The sequence below is a fragment of the Aplidium turbinatum genome, chromosome 12, assembly GCF_918807975.1.
Source record: "Aplidium turbinatum chromosome 12, kaAplTurb1.1, whole genome shotgun sequence".
Classification (NCBI taxonomy): domain Eukaryota; kingdom Metazoa; phylum Chordata; class Ascidiacea; order Aplousobranchia; family Polyclinidae; genus Aplidium; species Aplidium turbinatum.
Genome location: NC_137483.1, coordinates 7,327,500 through 7,355,380, shown reverse-complemented (window position 1 = coordinate 7,355,380; position 27,881 = coordinate 7,327,500). Strand labels below are relative to the sequence as shown.

The window sequence follows — 27,881 nt, the reverse complement described above, 5'->3', positions numbered from 1 at the left end:
TTGGAAGTCGGTCGCACATTTAACTGGTTTATTTGGTGCTTGCTAGCTGGACAAATTCTCCGTCTTTTATCCAAGTAATCTGTATCGTAGTGACAGTTTTTAGAGGTGTAAGGCGTTGCATCTCGATTTCGATAGCCGCGAGCTAATTTTACAGGAATACACTTATTGAATAGACGTTTCAAGGAGTGTTTCTTTTTCGGTCGATACATACAAACAAACGGATCCGGGAACTTTATGTTACAATTTTCCCACGAAGAGATTATGGTTTACCGCTGTGACCATAAAAAATAAAAGACGAGTTCTTGTCAGTTGGTAGGTCAAGAAGAAATTAATGCAAGAAAAATAAAAGACGAGTTCTTGTCAGTTGGTAGGTCAAGAAGAAATTAAAGCAAGAAAAATAAAAGACGATTTTTGTTAGCTGGTAGGCCAAGAAGCACTTGAAGGCATAAAAAATAAACGACGTGTTTGTTGTCAGCTAGTGCAGAAGAACTACTTAGAAGTAGGCTACAAGAAATAATAAAAGAAGATTTGTTGGTTGGTAGTCTACACTCTTACAGAAGCAAAGAAAAGTAAAGACATTTCTTCTCAGTTTGGCACTGAAGAAAAATAACTTTGACATTCATTGGCAAGAAAGAAGATTAAAGACAATCCATCTGTGCTTGTAGATTCAAGTGGAAGAATTCAAGCAAGTTTTGTGGACTTTAGGACTTCATACCCGTACAGCTACGGTATCGTGCATTTAAATTCTTTTTTGTATTTTTACGGTCTTTGCAGTTAAGTTTTTTATAACTACTGTAGCCTAATAATTTTGTGTGTTTGTGTAACTTAATTTTTTTAATTGTTAATTTAGCCCCAACATTTAATATGTCTACACTCGGTGGCGACAAGGACTCGACCGCCGTAGACTCTACTGAGTTTAAGCCTGATGATGTTCTTTGCGGTCGGGCAGGCCATTCTGGGGAGGGACCCAGTAACGATGAGGCTAAGTCAGTTCGAGAGGCCCGGCATCTTAGAAGGGATATTTTGACTGAAATTGGGGAACTTTCTGTAGCCCTAGGTTCTTTGAGTGATAAGCAGGAACTGTTAATTTTTAGATCTAAGTTATCTACTTTAGAAGAGGAATTACGGCATTTCCATGCTCTTTTGACTAAAATCTTTAACTCTGCAATCTTGGCAGAACTTCGTGATAGGGTAGATCCCGAATTTAACTCGTTAAAAAATAACTTTGAACAAAAAGAAAGTGAGTTCTCAGATATGTTGGATGCTGACATACATCCTGAGGATAGCGCCTCAAATGTAAGCACTAGGATGTCTAGGACTTCGTCTCGGATAGTGGCACAAATTAACCTGCAGCTAAGACGAGAGGAGCTCCAGATACAAGCTGAGGCCGAAGCGAGAGCTGCTGAGGCTGCCGCGAGAGCTGAGGCCATTCGAGCTGAGGCTGCCGCGAGAGCTGAGGCCGAAGCGAGAGCTGCTGAGGCTGTCGCGAGAGCTGAGGTCATACGAACTGAGGCTGCCGCGAGAGCTGAGGCCATTCGAGCTGAGGCTGCCGCGAGAGCTGAGGCCGAAGCGAGAGCAGCTGAGGCCGCGCGAGAGCTGCTGAGTTCGCACTCAAAGACGCTCAGTTGAGGGCTGAACAACGTAAAGAGGTAGTTTTAGCTGAATATCGATCAGAGGTGGGCTCTCGGCGTAGCTTTAAGAAGGGCTCTTCTAGGCATTCCAGAAATGAACATCAATCGCAGTTTAATTTACATAACCTTTTCCAAACGCCCGTTCAACCTGTGAGTGGACCAGGGCAATCCACACGTTTTCCAGCTGTTTCAGGAGGTCTCGGGGCCGCGGCTAAGGGTCTTCCGAATGCTGTAGAGCCAAGGTCTGCGAATTACAACCGAACTCCTCCCCCAGAGCGTACAGGTCACGGGGCCGCCATTAGTAGTAATGCTTTGCCCCCTTCACAGTTTTCTGCGCCGCTAGGTTTTGATCGCCCAGCTACACGTAATTTGGGTGGTTGTGAGAGGCGTATCGCGTCTCCTGATTTTAACGTGTGTGAGGATCGTGATCGGGCTGTGCACGTGACTGAGCCCACTTAGCCCCTTAAGGGATATAGCTTGTCTTCTCCCGCTAAATCGAGTTCTCAACAGCAGGATTGCTTTTTTGAATACCAAAATAGTAGGACGTTTTTCGATAAGGCGGCCTTGATTGGTTACGATGGTAATAATATGCCATTTATCTTCTTTAAAAATCGTGTTACGGCCTTAATGGCAGCTTCGCCCTTTAAGGGGATTCGTTTGACTTTGTTACAAGCAGCTTGTGTTAGGACAGCTGCGCAAACGATTGCTAATTTGGTTTCTGACACCCCTGGCTTGTCAGAGGAAGACAGGATAGAAATGTCGTTAGCTCGCTTGTCCCAGCGTTTTGGGGTTCGTGGAGGTCTTTTTGCAGAACCGGAAATTAGAAAGTATCGCTATGGTAGCAAATTGACTTCGACCTCTTTCAGTGATCTGAAAGAGTTTAAAGATGAATTATCGCAGTGTTTGCTTTACGCGCAAGCTTATGGTCAGCGTGACAAATTGGAAGGACGTTTTGTTTTGGATTTGGCTAAGCGACTCCCGTTTGACGCTAAGCAGCGTTATCTTGACTTTTTAGGTGATCAGTATGGTGGCACTGATGAGCCTACTTTTCAGAGTTTGTTTGAATTTGTAGTACGGGAGGAAACGCGTAAGTCGACTGATTTTAGCATTATGCTAATGGGCGATTCTGGTGAGTCGCAGCAATTTAAAAAGTTTGGCAAAGGAAAATTGCCTTCATGTCCGGTTAGGCAGACGTCCGTAAAACCCCATGATGATGTGATGTCAGGGAGTTCGCAGTACTCGACTGTTGTTGGCGCACCGCGCGGTGGTGAAGCCAGACGTAAAAACCTACCGGCATGCATTTGTTGTTCGTCACGTGGTCAAGTTGAATATCATTTTTTGTCTAATTGTAAAGAATTTTTGCGCTTGACACCTAAAGATCGGAGAGATGTCATTGTGAAAGCTGGCAAATGCTTGAATTGTTTGCGCCAGCATATGGTTAGGGATTGCGTTCATGCAAACAACTGTCGTAAGTGTGGGCCTAACAACGATAGGAAACACTATTTTCTTCTGCATGATTTTTATGTGACGTCACGTAATTCTCTGGATTCTGTTGGGAAAGATGATGCTCGTGCCAGAGTTCCTGTGCGTAATGTTAAGATTGGAAATGTTAAAGCAGCCTTTAACCGCGTTACTGCTGCTCGTGTTTTGAATCCAATGACTGGCAAATCGAAGTTGGTGTATTGTCAGCATGATCCTGGTTCGCAGTTGACGTTTGTTTCGAGTGATTTGGTGTGTGAACTTGATCTTAAACCGTACGATAAAGCGTCATTTAAAATGGATACCCTGGCTGGTCAGAAAGCTACTTGTGCTGACCTTGTCAAACTCAACATCCAGTCGTTAGAGACAGATGAACTGTTTTGTGATATAACCTCGGTGGTTAACCCAGCTTGGGCTGATGATGTTAAAACTTTACCGCATAAACAAGATTTAAATGGTTTCCGTCATTTTCATGACGTGAATATGTTTCATTTGAATGATTGTAGTACTGTAGATGTAGGCTACTGATTGGCAACGACAACGCTTATTTGATGTGTGCAAAAGATGAGCGTGTTGGTGAAAATCGTAGTGAACCACATGCTTTGCTCACTCCTCTCGGTTGGTTGGCTTGTGGTGGTAAGTCACCCTTAGATGAAAGCGTTGCTAAAGTGTGCAGAGTGCAGACGTCTTCAGAGTCGGATGTCATCTCTGGCTTTCAGCGTAAAATTGAGTCTCGCGATATGGAAATAGCAGACCTGAATAAAGTCATTCAGGATTTGACCTTGCAAAATGAAACCTGTGAATTGTCTCGCAATGATAATTTGGCTAGAGAACTTGTCGAACCGAATATTGAGTTGAAAGATGGTCGATTTGAGATACCTGTTCCGTTGAAGGAAGATATTGATCTACCTAACAATTTTGTGTTGGCGTCAGATAGAGTTGCTGCTTTAAGGAAGAAGGCTTTAAAACAACCTGAACTTCGTGATTTCCTTACTGACACCATGAAAGATCTTAAATCAAATGGCTATATTGAGCGTACTGGTGAAGCAGGAAATGTCAAGGGATTTGAATGGTATTTACCATACTTTGTTACGTCACAATTAAAAAAGCGCATTGTTTACGATGGCAAGTCTGAATTTCGAGGAACTTGTGTTAATGATGTAATGTTTTCGGGTCCTGACTTGTTAAACCCTCTGGTAGATGTCTTGGCTAGATTTCGGCTTGGTAGATTTGGTCTCATGGCTGATGTGACTAAATGCTTCTTTCAAATAAAGTTACCCGAGTTGATAGAATCAGCTGAATTTCACAACGCCCTGAGACAGAGAGAGATAAACTGGGAATTTATACCTCCATATGCTCCGGCGCAAGGTGGCGCCTGGGAGGCAATGGTTAAACAATTTAAAATTGCATTTTTTCACATTTTGGACTCTTCAATTCGTAAGCCCAAATTTATTGAACTGCTTACGTACACAGGCAGTGCCGTTCGGATCGTGAACGAACGCCCTTTGGTACATTTGAGTGACGACCCTAGGGATTTTACTGTCATCACCCCTGCCTCACTTTTGACCCCATACTTAGACCCATACTGTGCTGTTGGGCAACCACATGATCGTGACCAACTAAGAAGGGATTATCGGTTCAATTTGTCACTTTCTCAGCAGTTTTGGAGTAAATGGATCGATTTTTACTTGCCAGGTCTTCAGGGCCGGAAAAAATGGCTAAAAATGGCCGAGAATTTGGAGCCTGGTCAACTTGTAGTGGTAGGTTCTCTCCAAGACATTGGTAAACGTGGGAAGTATCAACTTGGGAGGGTGCATGAGGTAGTTCCACAAATTAGGAAAGGGAAGCCTGTGGTTCGTAGAGCCAAAGTTGCCGTCTGCAACTATGATGAGAGTACGGGGAAAGTGAAAGTAGACTATGTGTTGAGGGATATTTCGTGCCTCGCCCCCGTAAAGAACACCTAAGTGTTAGGGTTTGAGCCTGGTTTTGTCTGCGGTGGCCGACACTTGTCTGAGCCCAGAACAGTCGGTTATTATCGCAACCATTGTATATAGCGTCATTTTTTGCGTGTACCTACTACCTATGGTACCAATTCCATGTATCGTCGTGTTTATTCTTATTGCTGTTCATTCTTTGCATGCCCTTTGTATTTGCGTATTAACTTAAACGTGAGTGATTCAAACAATTTGTGTATCATGTGTTTTTATTCATTGGCTCACAATTGTCGTCAATTCTTTTTTAGTTATGCCATGTCAGACTGTCATAACTAGGGGCCGCTATGTTCCAGACAATTGTTCACCTAATCAAACGTCATATAAAAACCGTTCAGCTCTACTGAATATTACGTCATGGAAATTCCTAAAACATGTGCCAAAATTGCACCATCGTTTGTAAGACTTGTGTCAAACCTGTTTAAACCTGTTTCAGTTTGAAACCTGTTTAAACATGAAATGTTGCGTCGCGCTAACTGCTGGCGTGCCTTTGAGTTATCACAAATTTTTCTGATTCATTCTCGAAGTTGTTTGTTGGAAGTCGGTCGCACATTTAACTGGTTTATTTGGTGCTTGCTAGCTGGACAAATTCTCCGTCTTTTATTCAAGTAATCTGTATCGTAGTGACAGTTTTTAGAGGTGTAAGGCGTTGCATCTCGATTTCGATAGCCGCGGGCTAATTTTACAGGAATACACTTATTGAATAGACGTTTCAAGGAGTGTTTCTTTTTCGGTCGATAGGCTACATACAGACAAACGGATCCGGGAACTTTATGTTACAATTTTCCTACGAAGAGATTATGGTTTACCGCTGTGACCAGATGCCATCCGCTGTTCGGCAAATGTTTTCGCAAGTGGAACTTTTTCTCATTTCACCAGTCAGCTCGCGTTCAGCTGAACGGCCATTGTCAACTTTGTGACCTGTGAAAACGTGGTTACGATCTACCATGACACTGAAACGGCAAAATCATGCAATGGTCTGCCATGTGCACAACAATGTTTTGAATTCGATCAACTTCCATGACCTCCCCAAGGATTTTGTTTTTAATTTGCCGGAGACTCGTTGCCGAGTGTTTGCTTTGTGTCAGAACAGATCCCCGATCTTTCCAGCTCGCTTCGCTCGTCGCCCCTGCTACCTTTCCTAATAGGCTAAATGTCCCCACCAATTTTAGAGAGCGATCGGCGCCCATGGATACCTCACACTCCCATGACTTCTTCCGCGCGCATTTTGGCATTGGTTGCTTGCAGTGATTCTTTCACTTCAAAACGTTTTGTTTCAGCAGTTTTGAGTTGTTCGATTCTTAAGTTGTAAAGGAGACTCAATTTCTCCAATATTTATCATTTATGTTTCTTCTTTAATCTCAGCGGAGTATAAAACTTGTAAAAGTTTTTCATCCATACGTCATGAATGAAATTATATCTCAAATCGGCGTAATGACGTGTCATCATCTGAACATTTTACCGAATAATAAATTAGCAAACTCGATCGTCAAAAGTGGTTTGGTGGTGGTAAATATTAAGTAATGAAAAAAAATGTGATAAGGTTGGAAGACATTAGCCTACGTCATGTATTTTCAATACAAATGAAGTTTAAAATTTATTCTTTTGTTCATAGTCTACTGTCTTTAGTTCAAAGTCGTAATCCACCTTCAAAGCGGTACTACAAAGAACAATTTTCGATAAGGGGGGCATCAAGAATAAGTCGACATGACTTTTAACCCTTAGAAGGTTGGGCTCCTGGAGTCTTGCTCAGTTTGGAGAGGGGCTGTCGATTCTTCTTATGCTTTAGGAGTGATAACTTATCTGTTATTTTGGCACGGTTTCAAAATTTGGGATTCACTTTGTAAAATTATTTACGCTGAGCATATCCGAAAATTAAAACTAGGCCTATGTGAATTTTAGAACTGCTCATATAGACGGTGAAATGTTGAGGTCACTTTGGAGTGTAATTTGTAGCGTGAGTTTACACATTATTTTTTGGTAGAGTAATAAAGAACGTGCATTGTAATATTTTTTTTACATTATTTTACATACAGCCAATGCCCTTCACGCTGTGAAACAGTTAGGATTAACGACACATGGGCCAAATTAATTACTTTCATCCAGCTGGTGGGAAAATGTTTCACAATAGAATATGAAATATTTCAGAGGATGTGGTGAGAAATGCCTTATATCTTTCAATTTATAACCTTTATTCGCTCAAAATTTCAGCTCAATAAAGGTGAATAAAAGTTAGGAAAAGTCAAGAAATCTCGTAGTCGCAGCCTCAGTGGTTTTAGAGATACAACTGTTGATACAAAAAAGTTGAATTGACAGCCCCCCCACAACCTTCAAAGGGTTTGCATTGAGTCAACAGATCTATGCCTTAAGGTTTACTTTACGTCAGCTCCGGAGATCAGTAAAATATAAGGTTGTCATCTTCGGTGCAACAAGACCATTGATTGATTGGTTTAGTGAGGATTCGTAGTCCCATTGCTTTCATTTTGAGTGATCATACTGATTTTCAATTTATTCCTACAAGACGTTACGCAAATGAAAAAATATATAACTAAGGTTGGAAGACATTACGTCATGTCTTTTCAATTCAAAATGAAGTTTAAAATTTATTCTTTTGTTCATAGTCGTAATACTCCTTCAAAGCGGTATTACAAAGAACAATTTTCGATAAGGGGGGGGGGGGGGGGGAGGGGGCATCAAGAATATGTCGACATGACTTTTAAGGTTTACGTCAGCTCCGAAGATCAGTAAAATATATTGTTCTCAATATCGTGATTGTAAGCCGCGGGAAATTTTTTCTCTAAAAAACAGATTTCCGGGAAGCTAAACATTTTTTCCAGCCCTGGTAGAAAACAAGAGAAATTAAATAATATACCACTGTCTTGCACCAGTGGCGTAGCCAAGGGAGGGGGGCTGGGGGTTTCAACCTTTCAAATTGAATTTACGGATGTTACTACATTGTTTACAAGAAAAGCTTTAGCTTATGATGTAATTCCTCGTCAAATTGTGCAAGGACGCAAGCCATCTGCAACTGCTGAGATCGCTTGTTCGATCTAGATTAACATCTAAACAGCTATTCGTTATACAAAACTTGAATATATCAGAAATAGCCTAAAGTAACTTCCTTATCTCAAAGCTTTTTGTTTGACACTCATCAAGATGTATGACCTCTATGACGTTACATTTTCTAAACTTTGGGTTGACTTCAGAGCATAAAAGTTAGTGACTAACCGGAATAAGATCGCTTTTTGAATCAACCAAGGAGAAAATGGATAAATAATAAAACCGTAATAATCTCGCAAAAAAAAGCAATCAACCTATGTCTCTAAAAGTAAAACAAAGTTTGCCTAATTTTAAATGAAACTGCATTAAAAGAGCGAGTTTTGCCAATACCAAACATTCAAATATCTCAGTCTGGAATTAGCAACCAGAAAACATAGAGACTTAGCTTTATTTCCGAAAAATGCCGAAGAAAACATGATCTTATCCTTTTGCTATGCCACCGGACAGCACCATTTTACAGAAATATTCATACCCACAATGTTGTTGAAAATGCTTTCAGAATGCACCAAACTGAAAGTAATTTTCTGGGGGGCCCCCAGCCGCTAAGTGTCGCCATCGGCGAACACGTCATGGGCCTCGCCCGCCGCCTGTCAACACCCCTCCTTTCAAAATTTTTGACTACGCTACTGTCTTGCACTGTCAATATTTCACCCCCCATTGTTGAAGGTCTGGTGGCGCCACTGGCTCTGGGGGTATGATTATGGTTAAATACAAAAATTAGGGGTACGGTAGGTTAAATACAAAAATTAAACAAGTTAAATATAATATTAAATACAGTATATTTATTATTAATTTTAGTTACAAGTTCTTATTCGGTAAATTGAAAAGTACTTAGGCCTATTCTGTCTCTAACCAATTTAGTAAGAAATTAAAAATTAATAATTTTTAGCAAGAAATTAAAAATTGCTTTTACAAGGATATTTTTGTTTACAATACCTTTCATATTTTACTCCCTGTGACAATTACAACATTGGTGCCTTGTCCAAAGACGCAACAACTTGATTACAATATGTTTCTCGGCAGCCGATTTGTAGCAAGAATTGACAGCGATAGACACGTGTTTCGCCCATGAGGCTGGGCTCATCAGTATCGCACCGTATTCTGCCACAAATTTATTCGACCACCGCTTTACCAGTCAGTTTAACTCTTATCTTTGTGGAAACAAAGAAAGAGCCAACAAAACCAGCAGGCGCCAGGGCAGGATAGCCGGGAAGAACGCCCCTTTCTTCACAATGTCTTCTGCCCTGGCGCCTGCTGGTTTTGTTGGCTCTTTCTTTGTTTCCACAAAGATAAGAGTTAAACTGACTGGTAAAGCGGTGGTCGAATAAATTTGTGGCAGAATACGGTGCGATACTGATGAGCCCAGCCTCATGGGCGAAACACGTGTCTATCGCTGTCAATTCTTGCTACAAATCGGCTGCCGAGAAACATATTGTTGATTGGATGGTCTGAATGGCTTAGCGTGGAAGCTACACCGTTATGGTTGGCGAATCGCAGCTGCTCGCTGTACTAGTGAGTGCTCAGCCTTGTGCTGATAGCCGAGAAGAACGCCCCTTTCTTCACAATGTCCTCTGCCCTGGCGCCTGCTGGTTTTGTTGGCTCTTTCTTTGTTTCCACAAAGATAAGAGTTAAACTGACTGGTAAAGCGGTGGTCGAATAAATTTGTGGCAGAATACGGTGCGATACTGATGAGCCCAGCCTTATGGGCGAAGCACGTGTCTATCGCTGTCAATTCTTGCTACAAATCGGCTGCCGAGAAACATATTGTTGATTGGATGGTCTGAATGGCTTAGCGTGGAAGCTACACCGTTATGGTTGGCGAATCGCAGCTGCTCGCTGTACTAGTGAGTGCTCAGCCTTGTGCTGATAGCCGGGAAGAACGCCCCTTTCTTCACAACTTGATTACAATTGTTGTTTATAATATAATTACAATTACAACAACTTGCTGGTTCAGCAGTTCAGCACAGAAGTGCGCAATGAGTGATTGTTAAATACAGCTGATATATTTAGGACAACATCTACAGACAACAACAATGAAGAAATTCAAATTCGAAATTGTTTGAAGATCACTTGCAAAAAAAAAATCGTTCAATGATCAAAGCTCAAATGGAGATCAGTTCGTAGCTTAGTTCTGCTGGTGTAAACTTCACAAGCGACGGCAGTCTCTTTGGCGCAATGCACTTCACAGTACCATATATTTCGACATATACAATTCTCATTGGGCTTAAATGGAAATAAACGAATAACTACATTGAAAGGGAGCGTATTGCTAAGTAAAAGCGGTATACGCAAACGCAATTACATTGCATGGAATAAAACTAAAAATACAACTGTTGCATTTTATATCAATAATATGATTGATGATGAAACCATTGAAAGAACGAAGCGCTTGAATGAAGTTAGAATCATGAAATGTAAATTATATCAAAGTCGTTCGAGTCTTCAAAAAGAAAGTTCTGATTCAAATACACAACAGCACTCAAGGCTACAGCTATAGCGCCTTACCCAGACAGCAAATCAAATGCCTTTTACATTGATTCAACGTCTGCAGACGGTTGATTTGCTCTCTGGGTAGTACAGTGGAAAATATAATTTACCTCAAACAGGTAAATTGCCACAGCTACATTGGAAATAATTGCATTTCAGGCCATTTCATTTAACATATGCCATTTTGAACTTTTCAGAACGTTTAAATCAATGCTCGATAAATATTATGAATTTGATCGATGCAGCAGTGTGCGCCATAATGTTGGTCATCTCGCAAGCCGGTCCTTTTTATCGTGACGTCACACACACATTTTAAGAGGATCGAGGATAACCATTAACTATCATTCGTGGCTGCACAAAAATAATTAACAAAGATCAATCTAACATTTTTGTGTTTGAACTTGATCAATTTGTGTTTGAACTTGATCAATTTGAAATCGACAACAGTTGACAATAAATAACAAATGCAATTTTGCGAACACAATTGAAGAATTTACTCCTTCCGACCACTTTGCTGTAAAGAGCGAAGCAAGATTTCGCAATAAGATAGTAAAGCTTAAAGCCAAGCGCCATTAAGAAGAAAGGTTATGCCAATGCCAGGCACGGCTCTCAAACAAGACGACACCTCGAAAATTACCTCGAACGAGGTCCGGCCAAGTTTAAAAGTAGCCCCGCGGGTCGTTGGTATTCTAAAAAAGCGCTAGGGCATTCTGGAAACGTCTCAAAACATCGGCTTTCAGTCTGTTGAAAGTTATTTATCTCAGTAGAGCTGTACACACCCAGAACGTTTGAAGCACATTCACCCCAAAACCTATGGAAAAAATAAAGAAAAGAGATTTCCATTCGACACATAATCTCCTGTGTGAATTTGAAGTAGCATTGTGACATTGAAATGGCATTGCAACTTGCTTAGAAAAAGTAGAAATACGTAATTACATTGCACATAAAAACAACAACTTGGACACAACGGCTGGCTTTTAAATCAAAAATATACAAATGATTGTTGATAAAACGATTAAAAGAAAGTGCTTGAATGAAGTTAGAATCATGAAATGCAAATTTTATCACAGTCTTTCACACCTTCAAGTAAGTTCAAATAGACAGTTCAAGTTCAAATACGCCACAACACAAAATGCTGTAACTGTGGCATCTAAGCAGAGTGGAAAATTTGCTGGTGAAGGAATTACAAGAGGAAGTTCCAGACACATTTTCGTCCTCAAGCCGGTAAATTTTTAAGAGGGATAACTACTAAAATAGTGCAAACATGACTTATAAAAATTGTGTTTAAATTAGGCTGATTTGAAATCGACAACAGTTGACGATAAATAAAAAATACAATTATGCAATAACAACTTAAGAGTTTTCTACTTTTCCGTAAACAGCGTAGCAGGATGTCGCAATAGAATAGCAAAGCTGAAAGTCAACGCCGTTAAGCCAATTTGTGTCCGGTATTGATTGTTGAGAAAATGATTAAAAGAACAAAATGTTTGAATGAAGCTAAAATCTCGAAAATAAATCTTATCATAGTCGTTCAAATCATCATCAGCACTTCTGTTGCAACCACCCAGCCTCTTTGAAATGATTGCAACCATCAGACTCCTTCCATCTTCGAGGATGTGGGTTGTTCAGTGCCAGTACTTTCGTCAAGTGAGATTGGTCGCATGTGCACGTAGACAGAATCGGAACCTTTAACTTTCTAAAGTAATAAAAATTACAAAAATAAAAGAATAAAAACAAACACGAAAGAGATGATGTGATCTTGCTCGCAAAAAGTAAGACTGAAAATCTTTCATAGTGATTCCCAATAAAGGCCATGAGTACATTGACTTATGGTACATTGCTGTATTCTAGTGTAGTTTAGCTACCTTGCATTCAGGGTTACTCTTAGGTATTTTTAATAGGGTTTCTCTCTTTCTCATATAGGGATAGTTAAAAACGATTTTTTTCTCGTTTTTCAAACAGTTTTTAATCGTTTTGTACACTTTTTCAAGTAACAATTGCTTTCATTAATCATAACAAACAACTGCACAATTGTAGCTGTTGAAAAACTTATTATAAATTAGTTTTCCGCAACTTCGACTAAGTTCTATAAGTCAGAAGTGTGGCCGCATGCTCATCAAGTGGTTTCAATGAACCACCCAACTCCAAGTGCTACCAGCAATCATGAGGATGAGGACTGTTTGGATGTTGAATCCTGGGAAATGGTCTCGGTCGTAACCATATTAACAGTCAACCTTCTTTGTTACTTGTTTTAATTCTTTTTAGTTTGTTTATTTTACTTTTTCATTTCTGTCATTCATTTCTTTCACTGCATATAGCTTATTATGATGAGTAAATGTTTTTTTAAAGTCTAAATGGTGAACCTGCAGTCTGGTTGACTGATGCAGGTTAACTTGCAAATCAAAAAGTAGAAAGTACCACACTAAATTGGTAAATTCAAGTGTTTTCAATTCAAATTCAAAATTAATAAACTTAATTTTGCCGATTATATGTGGTACTTTTCACTTTTTTTGATTATTTTATCACACTACACATCCTCTTGGATCATTGGTGAAGTCAGAAGAAGATTTTAATGAAAATGTGGCAACGAAGTTTTATTTTGGCAACTTATCAATGTCTTGATTATTCAGAACAGATATTTTAGAGAAGCAAAAGTGCAAATTTTGTTCCAGTATTTACATTTTAGAGAGACCATGTGCGCAAAAAAAACAATCGTTTATTTATTTTCGTTTAAAAAAAAAAAACAAGCGTAAAAAAGTGACTCACATCTCCAATCTCATGTATAAACTTCCAATTAAGAACACATTAAAATTTATTTCAGACCTTAACAATTAACATTGCACATCGGTTCGTTTGTTCATATAGCTTGTAAGGCTAGTGTGAAGGCCAGATAAGGCGATTGTCTGTAATGTTTATTAGATCATTGTCGTCACAGGAAGAGCTAAGGAAGTAGTTGGTGAGGATGTGCTTCATCGTCTGATTATCTAAGCCACAATCACACATTGCATGGAGAGTCATCTTCCATCGAAAAAGATTCGTTTTATTGCTCCTCACTCCGCAGCGGGTTCCATTCAAGCAACATCACTCTCTTCTATCAAGAAAAGGAGCTTGTTAGAGGCTTTCGGAAGGACTTGAAATAGCAGGATGTTGTTTGCCATCAAACTCTGATGACCATTGTTCTAATCGAGCAGTTGCCGCGCTTGTGTGTTCCAATGGGCTAACTAACTGACAAAGCTCTTGCGTGACTTGAGCCTTAGTAGGTTTATGTTCATAGAGAGGGAGGCGTTGGTCAGATATCTGTTTTATTCTTTTTTTTGTGCAGCGACTTCGACTTTGTAACCCTTCTTTTCGAATATCAGATGGAGATATGATGTCTAGTCTATAGAGATCAGTAGTTGGTGTTGACGGAATGTGCTAGTTATAATTCTATAAGCTTCGTTTAGTTCGGAGTCAATCACCTTCGTATGGCTTGATCTGGACCATACTGGAGCGCAGTATTCTGCAGTTGTACAGCATAGAGCCAGTGCTGTCTGTTTCAGTGTGTGCTCATCTGCTTCCCAGCTTGAGCTTCCGAGCTTTTGCAAAACGTTGTTGCGAGCAGCTAATTTATTCTTTACTTTCATTTGACGTGTCTCATTTCGATTAGGTCCTATTCAGTGTTACGTTATGATATACAGGAAACAAGCAATATTTTCCCAGTTGATGCTAAGATTTTGACTAGCTTTATGGTTGTTTAAGTGAAAGCAGGTTGCTTGGGTTTTGGAAAGGTTTGTATTTAAACTCTTGTAACGTCATCAGTAATATATAATGATGAAAAACATTTAATCAAAATATTAACATCGGACTGCTGGATTCAGGTACTTCGTCATAATCATGTGGATCACGTGACGCCTGCAACGCAAACAAGACCAAGTTTGTTGCTGGGCATTGAAAGCACATGTGCGACACCAGTGAATCCTTCAATGGCAAGAAAGTGAAAATTTACAAATTTCTCAAAAATGGAGCTTTGAAGAAGTTCTCCAGGTGAAATCGCTCAACTTAAAGAACGTTTGTTTGCAAAGAAATCTATTCAAAGGTTTTCACACAAGGGCTTGGGAGAGACCTGATTATTTAATTCTTTCTGCAATGCTGAAGTTTAATTCGAGTAATTTTGTTTGCAAAGAAATCTATCACAAGACGTAGAAAAACGACGAACCACAGGCAATAGCTGCTTCTTCAGCATGGGATAATCGAGCTTAATTTCTAAAGCTTCTTGGTTGGAACGTTTTGTTTGTTTTAAAATAGTGCCAATCTTGTGCTGTTGGTTGGATTTATACATTTGTCGTACAACACAACAAAGCATTCACCAGAGGTCAATAAGAAATTGATTACATAAAACTGTGACGTCAAAAAGACATCAAAAACTGAAATTGAAGATGATTTGCAAACTCAATGACTTTCAGCATCTCATGATAATTATTGAAACGAAGCAAAAATGTACATACACCAGAGCATATTCAGTAGGATATTAAAAATTCAAAAGCTGTGTGTCCTGATTTCAAGTGAACTGTACAGACAATTTCAGGACGTTATCGGGTTAAGGTGCCTATCCAAATACTTATCAATTTTTCCACACTTTTTTACCAAATTTAGCTTTCAATCATGATATCGACCATTCACAGCTGCACTAAATACAAGGAAGTCGTCCCATCTACCATACCTTACCAGCAGCTATATACAAACCAAGATGCAACTCGAAAGCATTTTAATACAATAGAAAAATATAAGCTGACTACACATTAAAAGACAAAAGTTATATTGCTGATTGCACAAAAAAAGCAAAAGAGCAAACTTTTTATATCGCAGCATTGTGATCATGTATAAATTTATACTTACATGATCAGAAGAATCCGGTGGGTTGAGTTGCAAATAACCAAAATATCTACAAAAAGAAAATCTAAGTATAAACGCAAACAAGTGCAAATATGAATACTGAATATTGTTACATTGACTGGCCTTCGCAAAATAATTGGTACAATTTACTTTCCAACAGCTAAACAATGATCTATTTTTGTGGAAATGCAGGTAGAAAAACATTAAAAATGGCATATTTTAATGACCACTAATCAATTTGATAAAAAATACACAAACATTGGAAAGTCTTAATGTATTTCAAGACTTTAATAAGCTTTTTTATTACCTGTTGGCAAGGGAACATTGTTTGGAACGTTTTGGTAGTCGTGCTGTGCAGTGGAACCACTTGGCTAAGAGGAAAGAATAACTCTAACTTTTTTCCAACTCAACAGCGCATTACAAGCGACGACAGAAGTAATCACAAAATGTAAGACTATGGTTTTGAAAATCTATTGCGATAATAACGTAATGTATCTGCAATCCATTGAAATACCAATAATCTAGTTCGATAATGAAGGTCTACATTCCTACATTTATGGCAAACGACGCCTACATTTACAGTCTATACCTAAACACATTTTGGACAGAAGAAAAGAAAAAAATGAAATAGCAACAAGCAACAAAGTTGAAAAACAAAAACATCAACCTAGAAACGATTAAAGTTTCATCCTGTTGACATTAATATGAACGATAGCATTATACAAAGTTCCTATTAACCTATTAGCATCTCCCATCCAAGTTTATTTCAAACTTCAACAGTTCATACTGGATGGCAATAATGTAACACAATAGAATAGGATAATCAACAACTTACCATCGCACTAGTGGCATTAGATAATTGTATTTCTTCATAAGCGTGTTGATCACGTGACATCTGTTGCACAAACAAAAATAACTCTTCAGCTTTGCAACGTATCAATGCAAGACTGTGAGCACGAGGTTTTATACAACGCATGGAAACAGTTTTATTGTTTTTCAAAACATACTTTCTTCAAATAAAAAAATAAAAAAACAACTTTGCAGGCCTATAAAGCAGGGCTAGGAAGTCGGAGCTGCAGCCCCGGAGCCAGCGTTTTTACTAGGGCCGGAGCTGGAGCCGGTGCCTTTAACTTCACTTGCTGTGGAGCCGGAGCCTTTAACTCCGTTTACTGAGGAGTCGAAGCTGGAGCCATGAAAAAGGCAACAGCTCAGGCTCCAGTTTTAGCTGAGAAACTCACGAGTTAATTGTATTAAATCTATGTAACGAGACGAGAAACTATGAGAGATGACCGACTAGGGATAGTGACAGGATATGTCACATTTTGAAGAATTTTTTACTGAGCGGATTGTTTCATCACAAATCAACTAGCAAAATCATACATACAAGTCATGCCGTACATTAAACGTATGTAAACGTTGAATCAATAAAAAATACGGATGAATTTCGCTACAGTTAGTCACAGGCCAGCTTAGTAGCTACCTGTTACAGTTTGAAACGAAAATTATGAAGTCACACAATATCTGATTTTTTTTACTCTCCAGTACTTTCGTTTTTAGTACTATTAAGAGACATAGCACATGAAAGCACTTTATTGAGACTATGCACTGCACGCTAGGAAGCTGATTTGTTACTTCCCACGAATTACTTACAAGCAGAGCACAAAGTCTATATTTCTCATATTTGTCGTTGTTTTGAAGGGCAGTGTTTTAAAAAACTTCATTGTATTTAAGTCTAAAAAATGCACTTATTTTGGACACACGTCTTTATTTTCTCTCTGGAGCTGCAGCCAGAGCCATTGGCATGAAGCCGGAGAGCTCCAGAAGTGGAGCTACTGATGTAAAGCCTTCCAGCTCCGGAGCTGGACCTTTTTTTTTATAGCGGGTCCGCATCCCTGCTACAAAGCATTATCACATTCTAACTGAAGTTGTGCTTATGGAAGTACAAAGAAATTGTTTTTTTTTGTTTTGTTTTGCTATTCAAACAAAAAGTGTGATTTTATGCAAATGTTATAAAAGTTCTCGGTAAAGAACAAACTACAGTACAAACCAAGACAAAAACATGGAAAGGACACGTTTTTAAAAATAACATGATTGCATAATCTCTTAATTTTCATTCTCATAAACAATCATTTCATGTTTTCAGCTTTGGAAATTGAAAGCTGCTCCACCTGTCATTGAGCTAATAAATAAGAATTTTTTGAAAAGTTTAGTATCAGTAATGTCTTCATCAATGTTGAAATAAGGTGAAAAATACTTTGGTAATAACAAATTTTTAATGTTAAGAAACAATCTGAACTTCAAATTTATGCACATTTGTGACAAATGTTAAACCCACCCGGCAGGTAGCCTATGTCCGCTTCACAATTAATCACTAAGTGGTCATCTCCTTAAGAAGTGTGCAAAACATACACACCTTCTCCGAATAATGTTGCCATTGCGTCTCAGCAAGTAAGGATATAGTAAGAATGAAATATGTATTGTGGGTGTTGTTTGTAAAATACGCTTGTTGTATCCCTTCACAACGTACGTCATCCTCTTTTGACGGTGACGTGTACAATAGATTAATTAATGTTACTCAAACCAGTGTCCATGGTCTGTCATAAAGTTCATCATTGATGAAAATATCAACAAGACTCAAATTTCCAACTTCATAACAACACCATGATTACTTACCTGAACATCTTCCCTTTGCTCCAATCTTACTGTGTTGGGCTCGACGTGACCTACACAGAAAAACTACAAATGAAAAAATACTGTACAACAAAAATAACATGCTTGTGTTGCATGGGCGCCGATCGCTCTCTAAAATTGGTGGGGACATTTAGCCTACTAGGAAAGGTAGCAGGGGCGACGAGCGAAGCGAGCTGGAAAGATCGGGGATCTGTTCTGACACAAACCAAACACTCGGCAACGAGTCTCCGGCGAATTAAAAACGAAATCCTTGGGGAGGTCATGGAAGTTGATCGAATTCAAAACATTGTTGTGCACATGGCAGACCATTGCATGATTTTGCCGTTTCAGTGTCATGGTAGATCGTAACGACGTTTTCACACGTCGCAAAGTTGACAATGGCCGTTCAGCTGAACGCGAGCTGACTGGTGAAATGAGAAAAAGTTCCACTTGCGGAAACATTTGCCGAACAGCGGATGGCATCTTCTTGAATATTATTCAAAAATCTTGCACCGACTTTCCATTGTAGGTAAGCTACGGTACTGCTTTCGAAAGAAGCATAGCCTATATAGTTCTTGTGCAAGGGACTCTGTGTCAGAGGACTTTAGGATAATCGTCTACAACATGTGATTGTAGTTTTCCACTGTGATTCTTCAAGAATTTTGTAATGCTCAAGATCGGTCGACTTGAAATAGTCAATAAGATTTTGCTGTCATTGACTGCAAATTACTCTGACCGATATTTCGTCTCTGGTGTTTGAAGTTGAGGAGGTTAACCATGTCCATGCTGAAAACGATTTCGAATCTTTTTGGGACGTGACAGTTTCAATGACTCAAGATCGCAATCCTCCATTACCCTCTCAGCATTTACAAAGACAAGATTGATTGAATCTTTATCCTCGGACTGGAGAAGTCAACAAGATGAAATTCTTCTTCACTGCGTAGATGGCGGAGTTCAACACCTTCAAGCATGCTAGCCACAGTCACCGTACAACCTTGCAAGGCTTTGTAAAAACGTTCCAGACATAGAATGACAGACAATGCAGCTAATTACCCAAGCGTGTGCTAATGGCCCTGGCGTAACCAAAACAAATAGGCTACAATTTGCGGATTGCACCAGGGTTTCCTCCCATAATAAAACATTTCTATTATGGTCGGGGTTTCTTCGCATAAAACAAAAATGTTGTCCCCTCCTTTCAATAGAGTTTAAACGTCTGACTAATAACATTGTGACATTCGGTTATTATTTTTCCTTTTACGTTATAAAAATAATGTAAAACGATGGCGGGGACATGTAAAAAGATGGTGGGGACATATCCCCGTTGTCCTATACGGATCGGCGCCCATGTTGTGTTGCATAATTTATATTGTCTGTTGTTAGAAAGTCAGTAGGGTTGTTTGAAGCAAAGTATTTTGGTCAAAATGAAACGACGCTCCAAAAACTGCCTTCGAAACAAAATACAATGTTTCAAACTTCAAAGTACAAGAGTCCGTTAAAAGGCAATGAGCCTGATTTAACTTAGCTACCACTTATTGGTGACTATTTGTTCTCGGCCAGTGGTTCCCAATCTTTTTTGATGCGTTGCCCCTTTACGTATACTGAAGCTTTTCATTCCTTCCCTATTCTATAAAAGGCAGCGGGTAGATGAACTGGGCGTTGCTTTTTAACAATCACTCGTTTCGCACTTCAGCGCTGAACCGTCATGGTAGTTAAGTTGTTGCGCCTTGGGATACTACCGAAGCTCTATCATATTTATGATTATGTTGTGTTTTAGCCTACCATAACAAGAAAATTTAAAAGACATTCGCTCGTAAGTTTGTGTAATTGACAAACTGTGTCCTTTTCGATTTCACAACGACACAAAATCGCCTCCTTTCTTTCCACACAAAGCTAAGACGAAAATTTCTGTCAAAAGGAAACAAAGTATTACGATACCAAATGCAGGTTTTGAAAGTGTACTTGGGGAGTCATGCCATGCCAGCTTCAACCACATTAAACGTCTTTACGCAATTGAAGAACACAAATGTTTAAAAGTTGCCCACACCTTGAAGAAAGTTTCGCTAAATCCCAGCAATGTGTCACGAACATCTCCGCAACATACTTTGTGTAAGTCGCTTTTAAAACAGTTTTAATTTGCAATAGAATACCTAACGTACAGCATTCAATTCCGTTTAACTATTTGTTTTCCGTGGAGAAGATGGTGCATGTGTTTCATGAAACAGTAAAACATATGCTAATTTTCTATTGATTAGCCTAACTCTTATCGGTTACAACTACAAGTCACATGTAAGAAGTACCTGTATGCGTTTGTATACGATGACACCTGCTGCTGATCGCAGAACTAGAATTTGTGCAACTTTTACTCACTGTAAATTTTATGTTTAGTCTTGTTTTAATTTAAAAATTATTACTTTTCAGGTGTATTCAGTGAGCCAACAATCACTGCCTTGGAGTATTATGCGAAAGACAATCCAGACTTTTTGGGGACTGCTCGATTTTTAAAATTTGTACTAGAGATTTGGAAAATATTGTCCTTGAAAACGCCGAGCAAATGTGAGTTTGAAAGTGACAGTACGGTTTTAGTTTTTGCTAGTACATATATCTTACGCTTGCAAAGTTCAATCTGCTAGCAGTAGAAATGGTTGATTACCGTAGTTAAAACGTCCACCTCATGTGCCCAAAGTTCAATTCTCAGACTAAAAGCTCTGGCATAACAGAAAACGTATCTGGGTTATGATTTTACATTATGTTGTGTGTCTGTTTGTTTGACCTCTGCAGTTATTGTTTCATGTAATGACCTGCACAATGTTAAGCACCACCGCTTCCACTAAATTTAGCTTAATTTTGAAAAATTATTTCAAAATGATAAAGTTTAACTGAAAACTATTAATTTATTGCAAACTCAAAGCCTCAATCATTTGTCTCTTTTGACTTGTCTGTTTACGTGAAAAATATCAGGAGTGGTTGATTTTTGTTAATACTTATTATAAGTTGAGTTTCAAGACTTTTCATCATCATCATCATAATCCATCGTCGGTTTGTTCCCCACTAGTGGGGGTGGCCGATTGTTTCCGCGCAGCAATTTAGCTTTTGCTGCATTTAAATAATATTTTGGAGCATAATATTATTTATATTTAGCACATTTTATATTTATATATTGTGTAAACAATATTATGTTGCTGTTTTTGTATGCAGGCTACAGAAAAAGGGATGCCGCTTGCGAGCCTCTTCAACTGACGCAAAGCGAATCGGACAGCAGATTCACTTTTCTGAACACGGCTGCCAATATTTTGATATCTTGGAAGCAATCAGGCAAAACAGGACTAACTAAAGAAACTTTCTTAGCATGCATTCAAAGTATTCAAGCAATGGTGTCTCTGGCTGAGCATTTAATATTCCACCACGACTTTATCTACGTTCTCCCTGGAAAGTTTTGCTCCGATCCGATTGAGGGAAGATTTGGGTGGTAACGCCAAGTTAATGGTGGCAATTTTTTCATGTCCATAAATCAACTTTTTCAAGCTGAGAAAAAAATCCGTTGCTTAAGCCTAATCGAAAAAGAGTCCATTTTCAAGAAATCTAACCTTGCTCTTCAAAGTGAAAATACACCGTTACATGAGGACTATGTTGAAATTACGGAAGACAATTGGCTTTTGGAATTTTTTAAAACTGCAACCATAGACGAAATTTCCGAAACAGATTCTTCCATCACATACTACGTGAGTGGATATATTGCCAGAAGTGTATCACGGACAAGGAAATGCACCCCGTGCAAAGATATGTTAGTTCAAGAAAACACTGATCCATCCATAACCGACGAATGCTTAAAAGTAATCCAAATGAACTACTTGCGATGGCAAATCGTGGCGGATTATCGGTACCAACAGAATACTGTTTTACTCTCTGTAGCTTTGCGAACCAGCTGTATGCCGCAGTAATAGCAGATGAGCTCATTCGGAAAAAGCTGCTTGCTACCAGCAATCAGCGAGGTTCATTTGTTGCAGCTGCTGCCAAATTTGCGAAGGACTCAGAGTCTTACAATGTTTTATTTTCGCTAATATGTACTTCAGGCCATAACAATTTCGATTTAATTTTAAGAGTCTCATTTAATTGCTTTGCGAAAAATGAACTGACACGGTTGAATCGTGTGGAAATTGAACCACCAGCAAAAATGTCTCGTACTATTCGCAAACTGAACTCCAAAAGTGCTAAATAAACTAAATGAAAATTACCCCATTTTGTGTTTCAATTCAACGCTGTTTAAATTAATATTCTTTTATATTTATGCACTTTTGCATTTGTAGCAATGTGTTTAACTCCTATCGATGTAATAAATTGTAGGAATATTCATCTAAATTGTGAATACCGTACTTAACATTCATTTCTCTGATGTTTAAATTGCTGAATTTAATGTTGTATACTGCTTTATTAATTTTGTTTTATCTGGTGTGAGACTTAAACCAGTGCCATTCAATCATGATCTTGAAAAGCAAGCGTTAAACCAGCCAGTCACTAAATGCATGTTGAGGAACATTTATTCTTCCTTAAATGCACTGCAACATAGTCTGATGTAGTAACCCTCCTATTGTCCACTTCAAAACAGAGTCAGCAATCCCGTTGTTCTAGATATCCCTGATACAACTTTACACAAAAAACACCAAAGTCTAAATTAGGATGTAGACAACATGGAAACAATACTGAAGCTTTCTTAAAATAGTTTGGTGAATGATGATACTTTATAATATTCAGAACATTCAGAAAAACGATGGCTTTAAATCTGTTAAAAATTATTTACCTCGGTAGCCTACAGCTGGAGCCTACAAACCTAGACGATTTAAAATCACAATTATTTCAAAACCTCTTGAAAAGAATGAGATTTCTTTTCGGCGCATTATATCTTTGTGTAAATTTCAATTTACTGAAACAAGTTGTATTTTTTTGTGCGTTCGAAACAAACTCTCAAAGGTCGGCTGCAAGCACCTCAAAAATTAGAAGCGACCAAAGTTGAAAATGGTTGGTTTTGAATCTTTATCCTTGGACTGACAAAGCCTCAGGTTATTCCTGGTAGTTTCGCATACCTGTAGAGGCTCTTGACGCAGGGCCGGTTACCGAGGTTGTCAGAGTGAAGTTTTCCATTAGGGGAAGTGTTTTTACTGAGAAATTGTTCCATTCACTAGTCGAACCAGCGCCGCGTGATCTTGAACCGGGCGCGTTACCACTGAGCTATCGGGGCGGACAATGCATGGCCTTGAGTGCCACTTTCCTCAAAAATTTAATAAATGTTAGGGATTTAGGGCTTAGGCCTACAAGTCCTCAATTAAATCATTTTGAAAATTACATCGTTGAGGCTACATGCAATTTGTAAGGTCATGTTTATGTTTCAGGGGAGGAATTTTAATTGTTGAAGCATTTTTGTTTTCAAGTTAATATTGGCTTTTTCTAGTTGATATTAGCTCAGATTACAATGATTTACAATTGAAACTCTCATATTATCAAAACTGATCCAAGGCAAACAAAACCAAGGAACACCAACACAAACTCTCATACAAAGAGTTAGATCCTACACAGAGCTGGTCCTTTTTATCGTGACGTCACACACGCATTTTAAGAGGATCGAGGATAACCAATAACCATTAACCACCATTCCTTACTGCGCAAACATAATTGACAAAATTAATCTAACATGCTTATTAGCTTTCACATCACAAGTAGGCTACAAACATGATTGATGACAATTGTGCTTAAACTTCATTAATTTAAAATCGACAACAGTTGACAATAAATAACAAATCCAATTCTGCGAACACAATTGAAGAGTTTACTCCTGCCGACTACTTTGCTGCAAAGAGCGAAGCAAGATTTCGCAATAAGATAGTAAAGTCTAAAGTCAAGCGCAATCAAGAAGAACGGTGATGCCAATGCCAGGCACGGCTCTCATACAAGACGACACCTCAAAAATTATCCCGGATGAGATCCGGCCAAGTTTAAAAGTACCCCGGTGGTCATTGGTATTCTGAAAAAGCGCTAGGCTATTCTGAAAACGTCTCAAAACATTGGCTTTTAATCTGTTGAAAGTTATTAATCGCGGTAGAGCCGTACACACCCAGAATGTTTGAAGCACAATTGTCTCAAAACCTATGGATAAAAAAGAAATGAGACTTCCATTCGACACATAATCTCCTGTGTGAATTTGAAGTAGCATTGCGACACTGAAAGGGCATTGTGACACTGAGAGGGCATTGTGAAACTGAGAGGGCATTGCGACTTGCTTAGAAAAAGCGGAAATACGTAATTACATTGCACATAAAAACAACAACTTGAGACGCAACGGTTGGCTTTTTAAATCAAAAATATACAAATGATTGTTGATAAAACGATTAAAAGAAAGTGCTTGAACGAAGTTAGAATCATAAATGCAAATTTTATCACAGTTGTTTAAATAGACAGTTCAGATTCAAATACACAACTGTACAAAAGGCTACAGCAGTGATATCAAAGCAGAGTAGAAAATTTCCTGGTGAAGGAATTACATGAGGAGGTTACAGACACATTTTCGTCCTCAAGCCGGTAAATTGGCACAGCTACGTTGAAGCTGTTGTATCTCGACCAATCCATAATGTTAGTGGTATTGTTTTCTCGACCAAGCCATTTTGTTGGCGATTGGACACACTTTCGTTCTCACGCCGGTAAATTTTAAGAGGGATAACTAATTAACTACTAAATATATTGCAAACATGATTTATGAAAATTGTGTTTAAATTGGGCTGATTAGAAATCGACAACACTTGACGATAAACAAAAAATACAACTTAAGAGTTTTCTACTTTACCGCAAACAGCGCAGCACGATGTCGCAATAGGATAGCAAAGTTGAAAGTCAAGCTCCGTTAAGCCAATTTGTGTCCGGTATCGATTGTTGAGAAAGTGATTAAAAGAATAAAATGTTTGAATGAGGTTAAAATCTCGAATACAAATCCTATCATAGTCGTTCAAATCATCATCAGCACTTCTGTTGCAACCACCCAGCCTCTTTGAAATGATTGCAATCATCAGACTCTTTCCACCTTCGAGGATGTGGGTTGTTCAGTGCCAGTACTTTCGTCAGGTGGGATTGGTCGCATGTGCACGTAGACAGAATCGGAACCTTTAACTTTCTAAAGTAATGAAAAATTAAGTGTTGGATTCAATTCCGTCAAAATCAAATCCAAGAAAAATTACAAAAATAAAAGAATAATAACAAAAACAAACACGAAAGAAATGATGTGATCTTGCTCGCACAAAACACTGAAAATCTTTCATAGTGATTCCCAATAAAGGCCATAAGTACACTGACTTCACAGAAACAAGCTAAAACTAGTATGCTGTGTTCTAGTGTAGTTTAGCTACCTTGCATTCAGGGTTACTCTTAGTTTTTATTTTTAATAGGGTTTCTCATATAGAGATAGGGAGCGTTCAAATATTACGTAACGCTGTTGTCCGAATTTTTCACCCCCTCTCCCCCATGTGACGCCAACGTAACGTTTTTGTCACCCCCCCCCCTCCCCCACGTGACGCTTTTCCATTACAAAGCCCGTTTTGCCAGTTTATATCAAAATTATGACGTGGAAACACGTGCTGATAAAATATCTTGGTTTGTATGCACCTAAAGCTTACGTTTGAGACATGAAATTTTAGCTATATTCTTTTTTTGGGTTAAAACGTTATGTACCTACTGAAAACGCTTAGTAGCCCACCGTCCAAAATGTTTCGATCCAAACCTTTCATTGTTTGGTTATGTATTGAAAGAAACATCACAAAAGCGCAAAAGAAACCGCAAGGAAAGCTAAGCATCTTCGAATGGGGTCATCAATGCTTCAAAAATGTTTCTATATATTGGAGTAGTACAGTAGGCTACTCTCGCTTGTGTGGTTCGAGCTTGATGCATAATTGTCTTCTCCAGACTCGCACGTATGAATGTCTTCTACCTGTTGAGAGGTTTGTGTCAAAGTCGTTTGGTTCTTAATGAACATATTAGTGCAGGCCCTTAGGGGAATCTTTAGGCTAAACGTGTTACCTTTCTTTGGATATTTTTGCAGTTGGTCAACCCAACTTTGATTTTAGTGGGTGCCGCAACTTTTTGGGTCACGTGATTACCCCCAAAACGGGGATTTGCCCAGAAATCACGTTTCAGCTCTTCTTACGGCATGTTCTTGCAATTACATATCTGATTTTTGCATATTTTAACTTAAAAAGCACACGACTACAATAAGAAAAAACAAGCAAAAAAGTAATGTTACGACGTCACAATGACGTCATTAATAACATAATTTTGCGTGATTTTTATCTCGTGTATTTTGTAGTGGCAGTCAGTCCAAATACAAAAAAATAACATATCTAATGCCCCTAAGGGCCTGCATTATATGTAGGCCTAGGCTATGTAACAGTCATAGGTAGGCTACACCTACATACCTGTTCAGTGTTCATGTATCACCATGTGTCGCTTTTTTGCTGCTTGACTCGGAAAGTATGCACAAATAAACTACCGTACCGTACTCGTAAGCGTTACGTAACGTTTTGCTTGAACCCCTCCCCCCCGATGTGACGCTAACGTAACGCTTTTTCACAACCTCCCCCTCGATAGCGTTACGTAATATTTGAACGGTCTCATAGTTAAAAACGTTTTTTATATTGTTTTTATCGTTTTATACATTTTTTAAGTAACAATTGTTTTCATTAATCATAACAAACAACTGCAAAACAACTGTACAATTATAGCTGTTGAATAACTTATTATAAATTAGTTTACCGCAATTTTGACTAAGTTCTATAAGTCAGAAGTGTGGGAGCAAGCTCAGCAAGTGGTTCCAATGAACCACTCAACTTCAAGTGCTACCAGCAAGGATGAGGACTGTTTGGATGACGAATCCTGGGAAATGGTCTCGGTGGTAACTATACAGTCAACCGTCTTTGTTACTTGTCTTAATTCTTTTTAGTTTGTTTATTTTTTCATTTCTGTCATTCATTTCTTTCACTACATAATAGCCTATTGTGATAAGTAAATGTTTTTTTAAAGTCTAATTGGTGAATCTGCAGTCTGGCCGACTGAGGTAAGTTAACATGCAGATCACAAAAGTACAGAGTACCATACTAAATTGGTAAACTCAAGTGCTTTCAATTCAAATTCAAAATTAATAAACTTAATTTTGCCAATTAAATGTGGTAGTCTTTATTTATTTTTATTTATTTTTTTTTTATCATACTACACATCTTCTTGGATCATTGGTGAAGTCGAAAGAAGATTTCAATGAAAAATTTAGTGACGAAGTTTTATTTTGGAAACTTGTCAATGTCTTGATTATTTCAGAACGAATATTTTAGAGAAGCAAAAATGCAAATTATGTTCCAGTATTTACATTTTAGAGAGATCATTTGGCAAAAAAAAACAATCGTTTTTTTATTTTCGTTAAACAAAAACAAGCGTAAAAATGCGACACACATCTCTAATCTCATGTATAAAGTTCCAATTAAGAACACATTAAAATCTATTTCAGACCCTAACAATTAACATCGCACATCGGTTCGTTTGTTCACAGCTTGTCAGGCTAGTGTGAAGGACAGATAAAGCGATTGTCTGTAATGTTTTTTACATCATTGTCGTCACAGGAAGGCTAAGGAAGCAGTTGGTGAGGATGTGCTTCATCGTCTGATTGTAA

The 27,881-nt window shown here is 38.5% G+C and overlaps 1 protein-coding gene across 1 annotated transcript in view; it reads right to left on the bottom strand.

Moving 5' to 3' along the window:
- Positions 1-22,413: 22,413 nt before the first annotated feature.
- The window catches only part of LOC145780539 (uncharacterized), a 37,500-nt gene continuing 32,032 nt past the window's right edge, over positions 22,414-27,881 (bottom strand). The window contains exon 23 of the mRNA XM_082592166.1: positions 22,414-25,343. Coding sequence (XP_082448292.1) covers positions 25,239-25,343 — 105 coding nt within the window. The 3' untranslated portion in view covers positions 22,414-25,238. The remainder of the gene's footprint in view (positions 25,344-27,881) is intronic.